This window comes from Canis lupus, chromosome 2 (genome assembly GCF_011100685.1).
Source record: "Canis lupus familiaris isolate Mischka breed German Shepherd chromosome 2, alternate assembly UU_Cfam_GSD_1.0, whole genome shotgun sequence".
NCBI classification, from domain to species: domain Eukaryota; kingdom Metazoa; phylum Chordata; class Mammalia; order Carnivora; family Canidae; genus Canis; species Canis lupus.
The window spans coordinates 58,005,076-58,026,540 of NC_049223.1; the positions used below are offsets into that span (position 1 = coordinate 58,005,076).

General features: G+C 56.8%; 1 protein-coding gene across 5 annotated transcripts; it reads right to left on the bottom strand.

Moving 5' to 3' along the window:
* Positions 1-682: 682 nt before the first annotated feature.
* Positions 683-21,359, bottom strand: KATNB1 (katanin regulatory subunit B1). Of its 5 annotated transcripts, none has more exons than XM_038530943.1 (20): positions 21,336-21,359; positions 19,759-20,057; positions 15,468-15,598; positions 12,343-12,460; positions 6,868-6,968; positions 6,448-6,489; positions 5,784-5,867; positions 5,453-5,583; positions 4,963-5,034; positions 4,644-4,794; positions 4,332-4,522; positions 4,085-4,215; positions 3,615-3,665; positions 2,627-2,694; positions 2,397-2,516; positions 2,156-2,305; positions 1,830-1,906; positions 1,675-1,749; positions 1,323-1,439; positions 683-1,093 (listed from the first exon to the last, which is right to left on the bottom strand). In XM_038530943.1, exons 2-20 carry the CDS (start codon positions 19,796-19,798, stop codon positions 961-963), a joined length of 1,983 nt encoding a protein of 660 aa, XP_038386871.1. In that variant the 5' UTR covers positions 19,799-20,057; positions 21,336-21,359; the 3' UTR covers positions 683-960. The 5 variants fall into 5 exon arrangements, with proteins under 5 accessions (XP_038386871.1, XP_038386873.1, XP_038386869.1 ...); XM_038530945.1 differs by lacking the exon at positions 21,336-21,359 and adding an exon at positions 21,198-21,333 and having other exon boundaries at positions 5,453-5,568; XM_038530941.1 differs by lacking the exon at positions 21,336-21,359 and adding an exon at positions 21,198-21,333.
* Between the last annotated feature and the right edge of the window lie 106 nt (positions 21,360-21,465).

The window sequence follows — 21,465 nt, forward strand, 5'->3', positions numbered from 1 at the left end:
TCTGTACGTGGGAAACTTGGGCTCTTCAGAGGCTTGAGCACCATAGCCAGCAGGGCTGGGCTGGCCCCTTAAGGGAACTGGCTAGGGGTGGGTACCACCCTCTTCCCGGTGCTACAAGACTGCCCTCCCCAACCCCATGGGGGTTGTGCTGGCCTCCACCTGGTCTGGCCTCGGCCTCAGCAGGGAATGTGCACAGGGGCTCAGTGGGGCCCTCTCTCCAACTAGGGCTGCCACAGGAGCAGAAGGGGTCAGCGCTGGGGGATCCTCCTGGGAGGAGGGCCACTGCCCTTCCAGCCCTGTCCCAGGAGGCCTCCTGGAGGCGTTGGGGAGGGTGGTGGGCTCAGTGGTGGCCAAGCCTGTGAGGCTTGGGGTCCTGGCACCTGGAAGCATACAGCTGTCGGCCGGCCCCTGAGGCATCCGCAGGACAGCTGGGAGCGTGGCTGAGATGGAGGGGATGGGCTGGTGGGGCCCACCCCTCTCCTGTCTCCCTTAGCCTTGGAAGAGGGGGGTGCCTCCGCTCCTCCCCCAGCGTGCTCTGCACTGGCCCCTTCCGGCAGGCCGGGCACTCTGCTGCCCCCAGCTGGCCACACTGCCTCTTGGCTCAGAGGGGCCAAGACAGGCCAGTCCTGGGCCTGAGCGAGCTGAGCTGCGTGGCCAGAGAATTCCCCTCCAGGCAAAGAAACCAGGGAATAGTTACAAATTTAATAAAATTGACCTTATAAATTACACCAGCAGCCCCAGGGCGCTCTTTGCTGCCCCAGGAAGCGGGAGTTGGCAAAGCTGGGCAGCCGCTGCTGGGGAGAAGTTGTCTGAGAGCTCGGGGGCTGTGCAGGTGGCTGGTGGGCCAGCGCTGCCGCCTCCAGGGTGGCCACAGGGCTGCAGCGGGGGCTGGGCAGAGGCTCCTGGGCCCAGGAGCGCACAGGGGACAGGATTAGGGGCTGAGGCCAGGCCGAAAGCTCCTCAGTCCAAACTGGCCATGAGTAGGTGCAGCTCTCGGAAGGCGCTGCCATGACGGCCACTCAAACTTGACTTGCTCTTGACGAGGCCACTGATGCTCTTGAGCTGCTTGTAGCAGAGCCGGCACTTGTGTAGCCTGTGGGCAGAGAAGTAGTGCACGAAGGGCTAGGCCCTTTCCTGCTGAACTACTCCCGCCCTCCTCTGGGAGGCTGGCCGAGGCCCAGGGTACAGGACCCACCCAGGCCAGGCCACGGACAAGCCCAGGCACAACCTCCTCTGTGGGCTATTCCAGCAGAGCCATCAGCAAGCAGGCTGGGCCCCCAGACCTGTGTACCCCAACATTCACACCCCACCTGGCCCCTCACCTCTCCTCCCGGCTGATGTCTACACCCACAGAGGGGGGTGCTGCTAAGATGTCAGTGATCAGGGGCAGAAACCGCTGCAGGATCAGCTTCAGGGAGGTGCAGCCGGTCTGGACATAGCTTCAGAGGCAGATGGACAGAGCCACAGAGAGAAAGATGGAGAGCAGGGTACACAAAGACAGAGGGGGTAGGCAGGGGGCCAGGGGCAGCACAGGCCTGTGTGCACCATGGCTTCCCACCTGCAGGGGACAGCACTGCTACACACCCACCTCCCAGGGGCACTGGCCTTGGGGGGTCCTTCCCATTGTCCCTCCCCGTCCCTGTGGTAAGGCAGGTATGGCTTCCCTACATGTACCTCTCATACTTGCTCTGCAGAAGTTTCTCGATCTGCGGCAAGACCGTGGTGCACAGATCCAGCTTCCACAGGGAGCTGAGGAGAGGACCAGGGACAGGTACCCTCAGCACCTGGCTCCACTCACTCGACCCGCTCCGCCCACCACGCCTACTTACGCTTTCTGGTTGACAATGTTAAGGAGGTCCACGACCACGGACAGGTCATTGATGGCCACAGCTGAGTCCACTGACGTCTATGCAAACAGAGCACCTGTCAGAGGGGCCTGGAGCCCCTGCCCGGGGAGTGGCGTCATGATGGGCTTTGTTGTGGGGTGTTAACAAGACTGTAGCTAAAATGATGGGTGAGGCCAGGTCCGTAAAGAAGCGCTCAATAAATGATGACGATGATGGCATGAAATCAGCCAGAGTGGTGACAGGGGCCCCTCTGCCCTTGTGCAGCCGCTGTCTGGGGTCAGCCCAAAGCCTGGGGGAAAAGTGCTTGCCTTGATGTCACCCGTGGTCCACACAGCCCGCACGGTGTCCAGGTTCTTGTGGCGGCTGGTAAGTACCACACACATGGTGTCATGGCCTTTGCGGATCTGTGACATGGCGTCCTCGTCGACCAGCTCCACCTGCTGGGGGATCTTCACGGCCTGCGTAGGACGAGTGCCCAGGTGCCAACGGTGACGTTCTGTCCTTGCCCCACAGGCTTCCACCCTGCCCCGGGGCTGGGCCCCCACTCACGGGCAGGAAGTCAGACGCCTTTAGCCCGATGGGCTCATTCCGGGTAGCTGGGATGATGGCAGGCTCAGCCTTGGGCGCAGGAGTGGAAGTGACAGCCGGGGGCCGGAGCAGGACCTCGAGCTGTTGGGGCTGGAGCTCAGTGGGTGGCCAGCCTGAGGCCCCCTCTCCGCCCACCCTGGCACGGAGGGCCCCTCTCCCAGCCCTACCATGCCCTCTCCACCCAGACATACATTTGGCACCGGGAACTGCGAGTCCGTGGCTGGGCTGGGCTTTGCCACCTCCTTGGCTGTGGCCATGTCTGGAGGCAAAAGGGAAAGATCTTTGGGTCGGGTCAGGCCAGAGGGACTGGCTGGGGAAGAAGGCGGGGCTTATGGTGGGCCTCTGGGCTGCATCTGTTAACTGGGGGGATGAAGCAGGAGCCAATGGGGCAACTGGGGAAGGAGACAGCAGCAGTGTGTATGTGGGGGGAGAGGTGGGGAGACTCCTGGGGAGGCTTGAGGGTGGGGGCTAGATGTTCCCTCCCTTTCTCCACCCACTCACCCACAAATCTGGCAGAAAGCAGGTGTCAAGCACTGCCTGCAGATGGGAGCCAGGGAGCTCCCAGGAGTGGCCTGGCCCCTCACTGGGAATGGAGTGTGTGTGCTGGGGTGGGCTGGCAGTGAGTGCATGGTGAGCAGGAAGCACAGGAAACCCCACGTGCAGGGGGAATGAGAAGATGGCCCATTGAAGAGGAAGCCAGGTGAAGGGGAGGGCTGGTCTGTGGGACAAGGGTGCCCCACCCCGGCTTCTTCTCCAATCAGAAAGCAGATCATGTTTTCTCCCAGCAGCAAAACCCAAATCCCCAGCTAGGGCCTGGCTTCCTGCTCCCAGACCCCAGGGAGCCCTGCCCCTCTGCCTCCACCCCCTCCCCACCTGTGGCTCTCCCCAGCTCCTCCCTCTCCTACAGGCCCTCAGCAGCTCTCTCTCACCAGCCCCGCCCTTGCCTCCACGGTGCTGTCCCATCTACAGACAGTCCCATCTACAGTCCCATCTGGCTGCCTCCTGCCCTCCTCACTAGGGTGCAGGCTCCTGAGGACAGCACCTGCCTGCCTTGCTCATGCACCAGAATCTAGGGTGGAGCCCAGCGCACAGTAGGTGCTTTTAGGTGAGCATAGGAAAAAGATCTGGTGGGAGAGAGGCTGGAGCTGGTGCCCCCAGGAGGCCAGGCTCTGTACTCACCGTCCTCAGGGGGTGCTGGGAAGGGCTCACTTCTTCGGGGTGGTGTCCGACCTGCAGAGGCAAAGAGGGCTGGGGACTCTCCCGTTGGCCAGCCCGGGGTCCTGCCTGAGCCTTAAGGGCCAGGCTGGCCTGGGACACGGGGGACGGGAGGTGGCTCTCTGGTACACACACAGCTGCAGACTCGTGACCCTGTTCCCGGTCCCAGGAACCCTCAGGTCTGCCCCCTCCCATCTACTTGCCCCCATGGGGCCTGCCTTTGCTCAGGGCGGGCTGCCAGGCCTCTTCTGGGGCCTTGAGGACCTGGGAACGGAGCCGGGGCCCAGGTGTGAGCTGGGAACCCAGCGTCGGAAACAGAGCGACATTGACACTGTCCCCGACAGTGACACTGTCACTGACATTGACACCGTCTGTCTCTATGCACAGATGGGACGTTCGGCTAGGTGGGTGGGGGGGCGGGGGGCAGGCCTCACTGATGCTGTTCTTGGGCTGGAAGATCTCGTTGTACTCCTCGGTGTTCTGGATCTCGGCCCGAGACTCCCGCTCGTCCCGGTCGTCCTCGCTGCTGGGGCTTCGGCGCTCACTCTCTGAATTCTGCTTCACCCTGTGGGGCAGGGCCAAGGCAACGGGAGGCCAGCCCAGTGAGCTGCAGCTGGGCTCCCCCAAAACCTCCCCAGTGCCAGCCTGCCTCCCGAGCCCTCTGGGCCCTGAGCACCCCACCTCTGAGGCTTGTTGCAGGCTGTGCTGGGCCGTTCATAGATGCGCCGAAGAGGGGCACTGGGGTGGGCTGGCTGCTGTGCCAGGGGCCGGCTGTCCTGCACAGGGTCCTGGGCCACCGTGCCTGTCCTGGTGACCCGTGTCAGGTCCACCACATAAGAGGAGACGTTGCTCTGGGAGAAGGCCACGCCTATCTGCAGGAAGTGGCGGAGCTGGGGTGTGGGTGCGCAGGACCCCAGCAGGGCTCAGGGAGAAGCAGGGGCCTGAGGGGAGGCAGTGAGCAGCCAGGGGAAGGGCAGGTGGCAGCTCTCTCACCAGCTGGTCGTTGCAGACAGCCAGGTCAGCCACCTTGCCCCAGCTGACTAGGACGACGTCAAAGCAGCGCTCAGGCTCCCAGCCGTAGACGCGCAGTGAGTCCTGGCAGCCACTGTATAGGCAACAGCCATCGGGGTTGAAGAGGACGCTCCTGGGTAGGCGAGAGTGGGGGGTGGGTCTCAAGAAATCCGGGAAGGCTGTAGGGAGCCCCGGAAAGAGGGAGCAGGAGCGGTGATGGGAACGGCTCACCCCTGCCCCATACCTACATCCAACCACCTTGGGAGGAGGGCTCAGACCCACCACCCAGCTGCCTGCATACCTGACAGGCCCTGGTTCTCCTTCGATGCAGCTCACCACCTGGAACTTCTCCAGATCCCAGAACCGGATGGTCCTGCAAAGGCAGCCAGGCTATATTGGGTAGCCGGTGTCCCCATCCAACCCCCATGCAGGCCCACAGCCCAGGAAGCCCGTTTCTCTGCAAACAGCTGTCCCCCTGGGTTGTGGCCACTAAGAGCAATGCCTGGGATTGCGTGGCAGGTGGAGGGATTTGGCAGGTGGGAGGTTAGCATGGACTTTGGATCTGGATATGCCATGACAACCCAGGACACTGGGGCCGGGGAACCAGGGTTGGGGGAGAGATGGGATCAGGGCCTCATCCTGGCTTGGCCGGAAGTCAGGTCAGTCTACAGAGCATCATCAGGCATAGGACACCTCAGGGCAGAGACAGACTGGGACAGACACACACAGAGGACACAGGTGTGAGATGGCAGTCATGGGTGACAAGCCTTGTTCCCCCTCCTTTTCCTCACCTGTCAGAGCTGCCAGAAGCCAGGAGGTACTCATTGGGGTGAAACTCCACCACATTGACAGGCCCTGTGTGGCCAGGGAACTCGGACATCATCTTGCCAGCAGTCAGATCCCAGAGCTGGGACGGGGCGGGCTGGAGGTCAGGACCAGGCCTGGGATCTCGGCTGCCCACTCTCCCTCTACTCCCACCCCTGCTCTTTATCTGCAAGCTGCCTTCCCATCTGATAGGCCTGGGATATGTGAGCCTGATCAGGAAGGAGGTGCGGATCCAGGCTGAGTGTACTCAGCAGGCCCCAGTCCCCAGCCCCAGGCCCTGGTCAGGCCAGGAGTTACCTTCACTGTGTGGTCGTCTGCAGCCGATGCCAACCACTTCCCATCAGGGCTGAACCGGAGGCATCGCACAGCTTGGCTGTGTCCCTGAGAAGACGACAGGGTGCTGGGCTCACTGGAGGGGCCTGGGCCCGATGGGCTGCCCGCCTCCCCACCCTGCTCCACCGGGCCCTTGACCAGCAGGTGAGGCGGAGCCAGACAGCTGTGTGCAGGAGAGGTCGGGGGGACACCTCCACCAGCAGTCACGACTCCGCGGGAAATCCAGATTTCTTGGTCATACAGTTTGGGGAACAACGTATCTTATGCCTCTTTTTTGGAGAGTTAGGTGTCCTGCCTTAATGTCAAGGGTCTAAAAACCAACCAAATTATTCAACTCAGTGCTTCCAAACACCTGTGAACAGGAACCCTCTTCACCTCCCACACCACCAGAGCGTGGAGTGCAGTTTGGTAAACATGGTTCTGGGAGGATTTGTGGAAAGTGGGGGATCCCCCTGCCCCCCATAGCACTCTTGCTCTGCTCTAGATCCTCGTATCTCACTTGGACTCTTATTTCTCACATTCTCCCCTATGGGGGAAAGCATCCCCTTCCAGCTCCTGCCAAGGTCTGGGTACCGCCCCATGCTCCAACGCTGCTCACAGCATGACCCACCAAGGGTGCCTTCCTTACCCGGTATCGGAAGACACAGCCTTTCCTCCTGATGTCCCAGAGCTGTGGGGGAGGAGCAGAGGAGCCGTCAGGCCAGGTCACAGCCAAGGTGGGCTCAGGCTGCAGAGGCCTCACCAAGCTCTGTCCGGGAGTCCAGGTCAGAGGGTGGTACGTGGACACGAGCAAAGAGGGGTTCTGGGCACCCCCAGGTCATTACTCCCCCAAATGACAGGGATCCGGAAACTACTCACAAAAGCTGGGCATTCTGAGTGGAAATGTCTGGCGAACGTTTCCACATCCCCTCCCTTGGAGGCTGGAGATTCCGCCAGAGAGAGGGAGGACCCTCCCACGGTGTCCAGAGGCCACCTCCACAGGCCAGACACACAGCCCGGAGCCCCCGGGCGGCCCAGCGGGGAGACATGGGGCAGGGCCGAGCCTCACCTTGATGTTTGTGTCCTGTGAACCCGAGGCTACAAACTCGCCATATGGGTGGAAGTCCAGGCTGCAGATGTTGGCTTTGTGGCCCATAAGCGTGCGAAGAACTAGCAAGGAAGAGAGGAGACAGGGGTGTGAGGGGCAAGCCAGACGCCTGGCCGAGGAGGGAACGCTGTGTTCACTCGTGCGTGTGCTTCCAAGCAACTGCACAGAAAACCACAACAGCAAATTGAGCAGAGCCCTACCACCCCAACTACTGACCTTTCTCTTTTTCTCCCGAGAGATGACAGCCATTTCTGTCAGTACCCAAGCCCCCTGTAGCTTGCGCTCTCACAAGGGCACTGCCCCCAAGCCAGCAGGGCTGGAAAGCTACTGCACTCCGTTTGTGGACAGACACACAGCACATGTTCTGCCGACATCCTCAGAGCTGAGACAGGAGGGATGTGGGAGAGGTCCGTGCTGGGGGACAAGCTGCTTGGTTGAAAAGAGAAACCCAGGAAGGCTTTTTGGAGGAGGTGGTAGTTGAGTGGGCCGTCAGTGGGTGAAGGGTGAGGGAGGATATTAGGCATAAGGAAATGGCAGGCAAAGGCCCCAAGGAGGGCAAATGGAGGCCACGCCTGGAGTCGCCGTGGTGCTCACAGCAGCACCTTCTTCTCCCCTCCATCCAAGGGATCTTGAGGATGGCTGTGAGGATGGAAGGTGCAAACCAAGAGAACACACAGGGGACATGATTGGGCCCAGTCACCTCCTGCTGCCCTGGGAAACCTCAGCTCCCATCCTTCAAAGTTTTGCTTGCAGCTCTGTGGCCAGGCCCAGCCCAGTCCAGCCTGGCCCAGGCAAAGCCTGTGTTTCTATCTTGGAGTATTCCCTGGTACCACTCAAATTTGCCTCTTCTCTCTGGCCTCAATTCACTTTTTAAAACATTTACAATTCCGCTGTCTGAACGAACCTGATCGTCCCACATGTGCAGGGGCCAAGGGGTGTGGGAATCCAGCCATCCTTAGGTTTGAGCCAAGGTGAAACAGTTGCCTTGTGAGGTAATGAGCTCCCCATTAGAGGAGGTGTTCAAGCAGACTCCAAATGTAATGCTTTTGGGACGAGAGAGCTGAGCTCCAAGCCCTGAGTGACTTAAACTCTATTGGATGATTGTCTCTATCTCCAAGGTTCAGGTCCAGGGCTCTGGAGCCAGACAGAACTGGGAGCAGTGCTGGTTCTGCTCTTTGCTTGCTATGTGACCCTGGGCAACCCCTTACCCTCTCTGAGCCTCATAATGGGCCACAATCAGAGTTAAGAAAACGGACATCAAGTGCTTAGCACGGATGTGCACACAGGAAGTGCTCAGTGAACACCAGCTACAGTGATTCCTGCTCTAACTCCTTTCTGTCCTGAGAAAGAAAGGTTCACCTTAGTGAACCTTCTCTCCTCTGGTCTCAGAGCACATGTCCTGGTTCTCTGTCTTCTGGCACCAGTGGTGACCATTACCCAGTGCCATGGCCATCTGAGTGCCTCCGTCGTCCCCAGGATGTCTGCTGAGCGCTTCCGGTGTGCCGAGAACAGCCTGAATGACTTCAGCACATTCGCTCCCCCACCCCCAAACACCACCAGGAGGTGGGCGACAGCCTGAGGCTCAGAGGATGAAGCAGCTTGCCTCAGGCCGATAGGCGGGCACAGAGCCAGAATTCAAAGCGGGCATCGGAGTCTCAGAGTCTCGGAGTTTCAAGAAGCATGCTTTACCATGTGACCCTTTACCTGAGTCAAGGGAGCTCCTCTGTCTGGGCTCCGAAGACAGAGCCAGACACACCTAAGGGTAGGATCAAATCAGCTGCTCTGGCCATTACCCGCCTCGAGACAAAGTGCCTACCTCTGCCCACGGCCCACCACATCCACCCCTCCGACCTGGTGCCACTCCGCAGCAGGCCCTGTCCACTGCCGAGCTGGGACTGAGCCACCATTACATCCTTCACAGAGTGAGACAGGCGCCAACCACACCAGGACCTCAGCAGCTCCTCCCCACTCTCTGGGGCCGGCATACGCCCTCGGGGCCCAGGCACTGCTTTGCGGGCCAAGTCGGGGCCCAGAGGGCGCAGACGCAGGCTGGTTCCTGCCCCAGCCCACCGGGCTTCCCCGATCCTGCCCTGCCCCGATGGGACATGGCAGGCTCCACCCCTGTGTGGACCAGACTCATGAAACACAGGCTGCCTCCCCGTGGCATGGCGGGGCCGACCCACCCCTACCCTCTGGCTGTGTGGTGGAAAGCAGGCAGGACCACATTCTTCCGGCGTGACTTCTGCCCCTGCTCCTCTGTCCCAGGAGTGCTCTTGGAAGCCTCCTGCTGTGGGACTCAGTCAGAGGATCCGGCGTGGCAGGCATCCTGGGTCTGCCGTCTGCCCTGCATGGGGACCTCCAAGCCCTCCCAGCTGAGTAGCTGTTCAACCTCTGCCTGAGTCGGGATGGGCTGCCTCTCAGGGCAATGCACGTGACCATCAGGTGGCCCTTTCAGAAGTCCCTCCGCAAGGGGTGCCGATCTGCCTGTCACCCTCACTCACACTGTGGTGTGGGTGGCGGCCTGAGGTCTCAGCTCTTCCCACCAAGGCTGCAGAGGGCAGGTTTCTGATCCATCACCGAACCCCAAAATGGGAGAGGGAACAGCACTGGGATGAGAGTCTGGATGCCAGGATTTGAGTCCCAGGCTCTGCCACCCCTGCCACGGGGTCTTTATCAAGCTTGGGGACCCACCTTGGGCCCCAGTTTGGCTGTGTGTCAAATAAGGGGGACCTGCCGATCCAGGTCTGCATCAGAGTCATCTGGAAAGCCAGATTTGGGGCCTCCACCAGTACTAAGTCAGGCTCTCTGCTTGTAATGAGCTCCCGGTGGAGCAGCCGACCCTGAGAGTCTAGGACCCAGGAACTCTAGAGGTCTTTGGTTCTCATTCTGCGCCCACCTCAAGGAACTCCTCACATTTCTCTTATGTATGAAGGAGCCCTGGCTGGGAAAGCATGGCACCCTTGGCTTCTCTCTTCTGTCCCTTGCTCCTCAGTGAATGGTGAATGGCTGGTGCTGTCCACTGGGCTTCAGATGCAGGCAAGGACTTCCCAGGAAGCCAGCTGCCTTCTGCCGGAGCCGGCTTTCTCAGCTGGAGCCCAGCCAGCTGGGCGGCGTGCTCCTCCCTGGCCCCTTGAGTCCAGCAACAGCCAAACACAGCGTGCCCCGGCTCTGGCACGTGGCCAGGTAGCAGGAACACGTGCTGAGATGCTAAGCCTGTGGCCCGGTTTGTTATCTCACAGGCTCTGTCTCACACATGCAGCCCATCACCAGGTGGGCGAGGATCACCCGAGAAGCCCAGGGGCAACATCTCTCTTGGGGACCACCTACGCAAGAAGAGCCCCGTCCTTGAGCAGAGAGAACCCAGCCACTGGGCCTGTGCGGCTGATGGCTGCTGTCCTGCTACAGAGGTAGAACACAAGCGCAGGAGAGGCCCAGAGACCTCTGAGTCTCAAACAGGCAAAGGGGCTCTTTTCCGGAAAAAGCAGCGGGGGGGCCTCCTGCCTGGCATGCTGGAAGGTCCAGGCTAGATGCTGGCAAAAAGCAGTGAGCAAAGAGGTTTACTAGGACCTCTCAGTGCTGCTCTGCATAGTGTTCCGAAAAAAACGTTGAATTAGCTGTCAACATTTAGAAATGGTGGTGGGGGTGGGGGGTGGATTCCACTGAAATTTCCAGATTCTCAGCTTCTCTTGAAAAATTTGTATGGCTGGCAACACTGGGCCCACACTGCAATGTGGCTGTACCCAGAGAGGCTGAGAGGTAGCGTCCCCTTTTCAGGAAGGTGAGGCTCCCCACGTGGCCCAGAACCAAAGACGCAAGTTTACTTGCCAAAAGAACCCAGCAAGGATCTAGCATACGACCAAGAACCATCACTACAAAACCCCAGGACTCCAGGACAAAGGGCCTACAAGCTTGCAGAGAGACAGGAGAGGCAGGTCCCAGGAGGTGACAGCAGGGACCTCCTGATGGCTGCCAAAGAGGAGCCTAACTTGCAACACAGCTGCACCCACAAACTTCTGAGGGAAAACGATTTCTGATCTAGACTTCTACAAACTCTAAAAAATAGATTTAAAAAAAAAAAGGATGAGGGTAGAATAGAGTCATTTCCAGCCACGGATAGCCTCTAAAACTGTGCCTGTCACGCATGCTTTACGCATGCTTTCTCAGCCAGCTATGAAAGAACAAGCTCTGGCAAAAAAGAGACAGAAGACTGAGAGAGATGATAATGCGGACTCTGGCACAGCAGAGAGACGGGGAGAGTTCCCCGAAGACAAGGCGGCCCCAAGGTGACCACCAGGTTGCAGGCCCCAGGTACTCCCCCACCATGGGGACCCAGGGGACCGAGGCTCTGATGAGAAGAGACGCCTCCTTCATGGGATGGCTTTGAGAGTAGCTCAAGGAGGAGGCTTACTCTTCTGGCAGAGAATTTGGGGATGAATTAGTAACAAAAATGTATAACACATACAGGTGAGAAAAGGACAATTATTAACTCCAGAATGATAATATTCTGTGGCTGTGAATAATATCTCTGTGGTCCTGGTATTACAAACCCTGACTCTTTACATGGTGAAATTAGGAGAACAGTGGGGCAATGCTGGAAGTGACCGCGGGGGAGGGGGGACAGCTTTAGGAGAGCTCACTTCTTTTTAAGATTTTATTTTTGTAAGTAATCTCTACATCCAACATGAGGTTCAAACGGACAACCTCAAGGTCAAGAGACACGTGCTCCACCAGCTGAGCCAGCCAGGCATCCTTAAGAGAGCTAACTTGTCTTGTACGAGAGGGAGGCAGCAAGAGACGTACACAAGAGACAGGAATTGACATAATTCCATGTCACTTAGAAAAGCAGAGGTAGCAAGACACCGGGTAGAAGAACAGAAGGCCGAGGCCTCTGCAGAATGGGAAGGAGTGGGGTGAAGGCTTCTCCTTTCCATTGCAGTTATTTGTAGAATAGAATGTAGTTATTCCATTTGACTTTTTAAACTAAAATAACTTCTACAAAGATGAAAACTGAATGAAACAAAGTTCAAGGAGACAGAGGATCTGGCTGCCCTAGCCCCCATTCCCGTGGGCGATGGTTACTGAGGCTAAGAGGCGGCCGCTCCACGTCAGGGCACACACCTTAGTTCTCCCCACAGGCCTCCTAGCTTGTTTACATGTTCCACGTGGCCCCTGGTGGCACCTGCTGTTCTTTCAGGTTCTGAATCTACACCCACCCACCCATCCATAGTGGACCATCTGGAAATTTCCTGCTGCCTCCCGGGTGTCGGCATGCAGAGACAGCAGTATATGTCACTGCTGCCAGACTCCTGGGAGTCTCCAGGAGGGAAGTACCCAATGCAGTCAGGACAGGCTTCCTGGAGGAAGCAGCTCAATAGCAGAGCCTGAGACAACACAACCACAGGTGTACATGTGGGGAGGGCGAGCACAGATGCCTACTTTTGGCAGCTTCTAGGTCCCAGACGCGGATGGAGCCTGACTGGGAGCCGGCCACGATGAGCTCCTCTGGGGTGTTGAGGCGGACACTCTCCACTGGGGATGTGTGACCCGTCAGGCTCTGTGGAGAGAGGGTGGCAGCTTCAGTGCATTGTGTGGAGAACCCTTCAGCTGCTGCCCCAAATTCTGGCTCCCTGGGAAGAGTATCAGCAAGAGGCTCAAGCAGGGAGGCTACACTCCACGGAGCCACACCTGGGCTTTCCTGCAGACAGGCTGGGCAGCTGCTTCTCTTGGCCTTAGCTTGCAGGACTAGAAGTGGGCCAGACCCCATTTTTGTTCCAACACCTTCCCACTGTCCACTGTGCCCCTGATATGGGCATCATTTGCCAAAACGGCCCTGGGCCCCTTGCGGGGAGCAGCTGACCCTCTAGCCTTGAGTCCAAACCACCACCAACATATGCTCTGCTTCCATCTCCACTCTGCCTGGCCAAGTCCCTCGGTGGGGAACCCTGACAGCACTGAGGCCTAGCTCGTCAATGGCACACAGCTCACCCCTCCTGGTGATGAGCCAGAATCCCTGGGGACTGCCCCAGTGGGGGACCCTGCCATGTTTCTGGGCGGGGAACTGTGGAACCCAGACAGAGCCTGGCAGTGACCTTACTGGGAAAAAACTCTCACCCAACTCAGTGTAGGCCAGAGCTGGAGCAGGGCTGAGGCGGGTTCTGGCCCAGCCCCTTGGAGGGGTGGGAGGTGCTGGCATTTCCAGCTTTCTGGAGAGAAGGGCAGAATCTGAAGTCCATGGCATCTGTCACTCCCCGCACAGCACTGGTCACCCCAAAGCACAGTGGTGACTCCATCATTGTTTGCTAAGACAATGTTTCTGTGGGGCAGTGAAGGGGGGATGGGAAGAGAAACTGCTCCTCAGCACAAATGTCAAAAGGCCAGACGGTCACAAGCAGCTTGTGGGACTCCCAGCCATCACTGGCAGGAGTAGAAATGGGTATAAACTCCACGGAAGGCAACTGGGCAAAATCTGTCCACATTTAGAAATGCACCTCCCCTGCACATCTGCAACTCCATCCCTGGGAGCCGACCCTGCAGGTGTTCAAACACATGGCAAACAAAGTAGACCCAAGGTCATTCGCTGCAGTGAATCTTTTTTCACAAAAGACCCAAAGCCACATAAAGGCCCAACAGAGAAATGGTCAGCTAAGCTGTGGTCACCCATGCTATATTTGGCTATAAAAATGGCTATAAAGGGGGATCCCTGGGTGGCTCAGTGGTTTGGCGCCTACCTTTGGCCCAGGGCATGATCCTGGAGACCCGGGATCGAGTCCCATGTCAGGCTCCCTGCATGGGAGCCTGCTTCTCTCTCTCCCTGTGTCTCTGCCCCCCCCCCCACCCCCGCCACCTCTCTCTCTCATGAATGAATAAATAAAATCTTTAAAAAAAAATGGCTATAAAATGAACAAGGCGACCATCTGAATATGTAAGATTAAACTCCATGACACTTGTAAGTGGAAAAAGGTAGAGAATGATGTACATAGGATACTGTTTGTGTAAAAAAAAAAAAAAAAAATGGAGGGGGAAGGGAACAGACATACATATTTGCTCACAAATGCAAAAGATCATTCTGGAAAGACACAGGGTCATCAGGAGCTGTGGGCGTCAGGTGAGGAAAGATGGCTTTTCACTGCTTCCTCCATGTCCTTTGGGTACTACAACGACATGAGCTCACACAGGCTTAGAAACACAGGTGAACAGGTCAAGGTGGCCTGTGTGCAGGGGAGCTAGCATGTGCCTAAATCCGAGGGTGAGCACGAGCTTGGTGGCTTTGCAGCACTCAAGAGGCCTGGTACACAGGCTGACTTCAGTATAGAAGGGGGAAGAGAGCAGGGGGTCCCTTCAGGCCCATTTTGGCCAGTGTTTGTTTGTTGGTGTGTTTCCAATCTGTATATGTTACTTTGGCATTTTGGGGGTGGGGGTGAGGGTGGGACATACCAGGACCCTGAAAACAAAGTGAAATAAAGCAAAGCAACTATAATTCTATTCTTCACCTGGGGCCCTGGATCAGAAGAATGTTAATACCCTATGCTGGCAAGGTCACGAGGGAGGAGAGGGCAGGTTCTGGTGCTACTGGAGAGGATGTAAATTGATTTCTAAAGGGCAATCTGGCAATATGTTTTGAAAGCTTTTTAAAAAGTGCACACCCTTAGATAGTGCAACCATCACAGATCTGCTCAAAGATTGGGGTCGATGAAGACATTTACCTCTGTGGCTGAGCAGAGCCAAAACTCTGGAAATGACTTCTCTGCTAGGAACAGGGCATGGCTAAGCCAATTCTAGCTCATGCCTACAGGGATACCATGAAGTTGTCAAAAACCACGGTGTTAGGAGGATATCTGTTGACACCGGAAAATGCCCGCACATGATAAAGATTGCTATCTTTGAAACCCAGGCTACAGAAGAATAAGACAGTGTTCCAAAAATATGTTGTTCTATATTTACGTGGTCCCCACGTGTGCATGTGTGCATGTGTGTGCACATGTGTATATGTGTACAGGTGTGTGGAAGCATATGAATTTCTATCAGCACCTAGAAGGATGTGGACCAAAATACCAACTGCAACAGTCTCTGGATGATGGAAACAGATATAATTCATTTTTGTATTTTTCCTTCCTTTATGTTTTCCTGTTTTGGAAGACAGTTTTTGGCAAGGAATTTGTTGTGTGACCAGGAGAAAAATGCTGTTAAAGAAACAGCTCTTTAATCAGCTTCAACCAGTGCTCTCAAATCCTTTCTGTGCAACCAGACAGGGAATGATTCAAAGTAACCTCCAAGTACAGCTGACAGGTGGGTGGATGGGCCAGTGGGCAAGCCTCAATCTCCAGCCCATGGGCTTATTTTAGCTTTCTTGCATAGGCTCCCTGGAATTCTGTCCACCACCAGGGGACTCACCCATTCCTGAGGGCCAGCCACTGTCCCAGTCATCCTGGGGGCACTGATGCTGTGCTGTGTTCCCCTAGCTTCTGGCTGGGTGCCCCAGGCTCCTCAACCCCTGACCCCACCCTTCCCACAGTCTCCTCCCTGGACCTTTGTCCTGTTTCCCACCATTCAGCGAGGCTCACCATGATGCAGTTGGGTTTGTTGATGGACCACAGGTTGACACGGCAGTCATCTCCACCAGTAGCCAGCAGCCTCCCAGAGGCTTTGCCCAGCACCAGCGAGGACACATTGCTGGCGTGGGCGACAATCTCCTCTACACAAGGAAGGACAGAAGGAGAAGGCAGTCAGAGGGCTAAATGTGGTCATGTGGAGGAGGGCCAGACCCTGCCCAGTACAGCCCCTGGTCCTGGTACCCAAAGTCCAGGTGGAAAGGTCCACCCACTTCAGCTCCCTTTGGTGCCAGACACCCCGACACAACCCCAGGAGCCTGGCTGCTTGGGCAGGCCTTGCACCCAGGCAGGAATGAAACGACTATTTCCCAACTTCAAGTATTCATGTCCCCCCTTCAGGCCTCAAGGTTTGCTCCTCTTTCTGCACATGAACTGGTAATATTATTATGCTCACTCTGCTCAATTTAAAAAATTGACTTGCCCCTTTTGTATTTAGCTCTGTCTGAATAAAGATAATTAAGTAATAAAATCCATAAAGTTATAAGATTGATATATCTATTATACTTTTCCTAGACTACAAAACAAAAAAAACAAAACCAATTATTAAAATGAAAAACACTGACCCAAGCAACCATCTAAGCATCTGCTGCTGCTGCTTGCTATGCACATAAACCCACTCTGGGGAACATGCTTTGAGAACCAGTCAGGTCAACTCTAGACAAGCTGTCTCCAAGTGAGCTCCCCCAGGCCTTCAGCCCACAGTGTCAGAATCACAGACCAGGTTCTGGTCTGAGCTCTGCTTGCTGAAGGCTGTGTGGCCTTAGACCAGTCACTCACCCTCCCTGAGGGCTGGGTTCCTCATCTGGTAAACGGGGATAATAACAGTGCCTGCCTGGTTTACTGAGCTGCCAGGAGCCACTGACAACAGGCTAGAAGCTGTGCTCTGTGGTTCTTCATCTGGCTAAGGCATGGACGGTGGACACTGGGGCCCCTGGCAGGGACAGGAGGATGGGAGGCCAGAGGGCGCCGGCTGAGGGGCCTGGGTGGGAGTGAGGGCTGGTCACAGTGGGCAGCCGTGAGGGCCCTGGCCTGGACTGCTGGGGGGAACCGCGGGGCAGCAGACACCAACCAGAGGGGCTCGTCAATGCTCCAAAGGGAACAGACATGAGGACCCAGAGGCAGCCCAGGCCTTTAAGCCAGGCCCTCAGTGAGATTCTAGGAATGAGGAGGAGAAAAGACAGGTCTCTTCACACCAGCAAAGGGAAGACCCCAGTGTGCCGACACCTGGAGACAACTGGGAGGCTGGCTTAGGTGACACCGAGAAGGGCCTGCAGTCATTCCGTAGAGAGCCTCCACCCTGCCTGGGGGTCTCCATGGCAAAGGCTTCAAACCTCAGGGTGGTCTGGAAATGGGGCCCAGAAAGGCTGTCTGTCAGGCAGCATGGCTCAGAGGGGCCATCAAAACTTCCCGGGGCCCAGACCCCAGGCTCCATCTCACAGATGATGCCCCACCTCAGGGCCTCGCCCAGCCCCAGCAGAAGGTGAGAGTCTCCTGCAGGCCCAAACATCAGTGGGGGCCTCGGAGACCCCATCACTGAACCCAAGGGAGCTGAGCCCCTCCCTAGTCCTCATCTCAACTATGGAGTCTTCTGTCCTCTGGACACTGTAGGGACAGATACCTGGGGTGCTCTGGGACTCTAGCCGTAGACTCTTGTCTGTTCAACAGCTTCTGTTGGGCCCTAGTGACTGGCCAACTCTGAGAGAGGGCAAACCACCTTCTGCCTGAGCTCTCTGTTCCCAAGCCTTGGGCCCTCTCCCCTTCTCTGAAGGCACTCCCTAACGTGCACTGCCCTCCACTTGTGCCCTACCTATAAGGCCTGAGTGTCTGCCCTGGCTCTCAGTTTTCCCTGGGAAAGTTCTGGCTGGGCCCTACTTCACCAGGCCTCCTTGAGCACATTACTACCCCTCTCTGGGCCTCAGGACTACTGCCCCTGGAGACAGCCTTTAATGCATAATATAAATGTTTCCTGGGTGCTTGCTCTAGGCCCAACATTGGGGAGCCAGTGGGGAAGGACAGTGAGAAGGTTCCTGTGTTCATGCTACAGCCTGATCAGATGGGTCCTGGGACAGGGCATCCAGCTGAAGACCCACAGACATTGGGGTGAGAAGGATTTAGAGGTTGGGCCCTTCTAGTGGGTCTCAGATCACTACCCTCTAAGCAGCCTGCCTGAGGTCTCCAGCCTGACTGAAGCTCCTGGAGGGGTGAGGGACCAGAGGAAGAGGGAGGTACATCTTGGGCCCTAGGAAGCCTTGGCAGGGGTACTGTCCCCAGTGCTCCCCCTCTGGCCTAAAAGACAGCATCCACCAGTGGCCTAGGCCTGGGTACCGAATTTGGGTGCAAACAAATAAAATCCCTCACAGCATCTCTTGGCAGGCTAGGCTGATGGCTGCAGGCCTGCACCAGCTTCCCAAGCTCAATTGGCATAACCTGGGCCCCACGTCCCAGCCATAGCTGGGGATTCGGCCACAGGTGCTGAGGATTTGCACCATTAATGAAAGGTGAAGAGAACAGGCCTGAATGACACAAGCTGGCCTAGCACCTTCTGATCCTTGCTGGACTCAAGCCACAAGGAACCAGGGGTCATTTGGCTTTGGGCTCTTCAGATAGCTTATACTCACAGGGACTGCTATGCACATGAACTTGTCAGTAAAGCCTAACATACCTGATCATATTACCACTTTGTTTGAACACTCTGATGGCTTGACCTTGCCTTTAAGATAAAGCCAAGGCCTCAGAAGGGCTGGGGTCCTGTGGACATATGCCCCTCAAGACCCCAAAAGCCTCATGTGGCACATTCTCTCCACTGCTGTGTGGCAGCTCATGGGCTCCTTTGAGCCCTTCCACCTTGCTGAGCTTCCTGCCCCAGGGCCTTTGTATGTGCTGTTTAGCACTCCCCTACCCCACCTGCCAGCATCTAGTTAACTGAGTCAAACCACATGTCCCAGCTTGGAATCAGACAAGGAGAAATGGAGGGGTGCGGTTATCTGATTTCTGCCTCTTGCAGTCCCTAGGCTCTGAGCCCCATTGCATAGGGACCTCCCTGACTATCTCCCCATTCTATGCTCAGGCAAGACCAGTTATTGAAGGAATACATAACCTCAGTAAATACAAAGCCACTCTGTCCAAAGTGTACCCTCTTTGGGAGCCCATACAGGGTTCTCTCAGAACCCTAGGGCTAAAAAACAGTTTGAAACTATCCAAAGCTCTCATTTTAGATGTGAAAACACTGATGTCCAGCAAAAGATTTTGCCCAGATTCTCACAGTTAAAAAGTGGAGGGGCCTTGCCCAGTGTTTGAAAACAGCTCAGGGACAGCACATAGCAGAAGGTGACCAGTTTGGGCACAACAAATCTATGTTAACCAGTTACCATAGATGTGGTAAGGCAGTTCCCAAAATAAGATATTGAGGACCCTGGGATCCTCAAGATCCTTTCTGGGGGGTCTAAGAGAACAAAACTATTTTCATAGTAACACCAAGATGGTATTCGACTTTTACACACTTCTTTGCTCAAAAGCATAAAGGAGTTTTTTTTTTGGGAAGATACAAAACACGTGATGACACCATCACTAATGGCAGTTGACTGTGGCATTTGATTTGATTGTGTTTTAAAACATCTGATTGTTAATCTCTAACATGTAAATATTGACAACTCCCATGAACAAAAACTTTTTGGGGTCCTCGACAATTTTTAAAACTATAAAGAGGTCCTGAGATCAAAAAGTTTAGAGTTGCTGGTGGAGAATAACGTGAGGGTGGGTGGTGCTGGTGTTCAGTGACATTCCAGAGCCCTGCCAACATCCCTTGGCCTACCCCTCTCCCGCCCCCCAAATGCCCCCATCTCCTGAGGGAAGCCTGACTCCTGAGATGTCTGCAAATGCCGAGAACACCTCTCAGCATCTCTCTCCCCTAGTCCCACGCGTCAGCCTAACTGTACTAAGTGCTTCTTCATGTTCACACCCTGCTTGGGTCTCACAGCAGCTGTAAAATGAGGGTGTGATTATCTCATTGTATAGACAGGAAATTCACCTCAGAGAGGTTAGGTCACCTATCCAGCGTTACCCAGCTAAGAAGTGCCAGAGTCACGATTTGCATCCTGGTCTATCTTATTCCAAGGCTGGGAGTCTCCCTCTGTGATAAGTACAGGGGACAAATCTTGGGGTCCAGGCCACCCAGCAACAAGCAGCTAACAGGATAAATGGGGTGAGGGGTGGGGGGGAGAAAGAAAGAAAGAAAATCACTTACGTAACTTCCAGGCTGTCTTGGTGACTACAGGAGTGGCCATCCTTCAGTTGGCTGGCACCTGAAGCTCCACGCACTAAATAGACTGCTCTTCTCCTGGGGTGGGGGTGGATCCCCCCCAGATCCGCCAATCAAGTTGGCAGGGAGTTCTCACACATCCAGGCAGAGGGAATGCCTCGTCTCTCAGCCCTGGACAGCCTCGTGGTGTTAGGTCACAGCAGCCACAGCAGCAGTCTGTGTGTGCCCGTCAGGATCCCGGATTATGGAATGTCAGGCTCGAGCCATGTCAGTTCAACCCTGGGCTGGAACACAAACAGAAGCGATGGCTTATTTGAAAACACTTGGTGGGAGTTCAGGAAGCTCTAGGCTTACAGAATGACAGCCACAGCTCTCGGGATCACCAAGACTGCTTCATAAAGAGACACCCACCATAGCCACCAGAGCAAGGAGCTGCACTGCAAATGGGGTGTGAGAATCTGGAGGGGGCACCTCAGACAGGGTGACTCGGAACACAGGGAGAGAAAGGCCCTCCCAGAGGCCAGGATGATGGGATGGGAGGCGGCTCTGTTCCAGGCGGCTGGCTGCCCCAAGTGCAGCGGCCGCCGCCGCAGTGGGGCGGGGAAGACCACATGTCTGCAGTTGAGATAGATTTCTGGGAGTCACCGTTTCGTCTGACGCTATGGGAAGGAGGTGGAGCCAGGGGCCCAGGAGAGGCACTCCACTCCAGAGACAGGCATTTAAGTCTTCTCTGGGGAGAATGTCAAAGGGGGCCCTGAGGGTCCTATCCCTCCGTTTCTCGTGGCAGGGGAGCTATTCGTGGCCCCTGCAATCCCAAGGCCAGTACTGGAACTAGGTCTCCGGTCTGGGCATAGGTCGGTCGGCCTCCTCGACCACAAGGCCGCTTCTTGAGGCCGGCTACCCCCTTCTTCCACGCCTCTTTCCCACGATCCCTCCCTCTCCTCTCCTTCCTCTCGCTCCTGGCTTCCCCAGTTCTACCTCTCTAGTCCTCCGTTCCTTCCCCTTCTCCCAGCCTCCGACGTCCCCCATTCGTGCACATCCTGTGTCCCGGGCCCCTTATCTTGACCCCTGCCTCGCCAGACCCCGTGAATTCCCCTTCCCTTTCTGCTATCAGTACAGCCCATTCATTCACTCTCCTTCCAGGGTCCCTGTTGGTCACTCAGCCCTCTGCGGACCCTCGGCTCCGCTTCCGGCCTACCCGGTCTCCCCCTCCGGCCCCCAGGCCCGTCCCCCGCCCCCGGCCCCGAGGCTGCGGCTGGCCCCTCGGCCTCGCCCGATCCTCCCGCTCCTCTCCGCTCGCGGGGCCCGGCTCCAACTTCCCCCCGCCCGGAGCCCTCTCCGCACAGCCCGGCTCGGCCCCGCCTGGCTCGGCCCAGTCCTAGGCCCGGAGCCCCCCGCCCCTCCTCGCCCCTGGCCCACTCCACCTGCAGCTAAGGCTCCGGAGGCCGAGGCTCCGCTCCCGGCGCGACCCCCACTTGCCTCCATCCCCCGCCCTGATTGGCCGCTGCTTGACAACCGACCCTCACAACAAAACCTCCGGCTCAGAGCCCCGCCCCCCTCACCTCCCGCACCAATCAGCCGCCGCGAGCGCTCCGCCTCCCGCCAGGCCTGGCCAATCGAAGCAGGCGCTCCTGCCGCTCTTCCTGAGTACCCGCCCCTACTCCTGAATTGGACTAATCCCGAGGAAGGAGC

Bases quoted from the DNA above. Each gene is read 5' to 3' on its own strand.
- KATNB1 (XM_038530943.1), bottom strand. From the start codon at position 19,798: ATGGCCACTCCTGTAGTCACCAAGACAGCCTGGAAGTTAC. The intron at 15,599-19,758 runs GTAAGTGATTTT...TTCCTTGTGTAG, and splicing joins CAAGACAGCCTGGAAGTTAC to AGGAGATTGTCGCCCACGCC. The intron at 3,666-4,084 runs GTGAGGCCTGCC...TTGCCTCTGCAG, and splicing joins CCAGCCCAAGAACAGCATCA to GTCGGACACCACCCCGAAGA.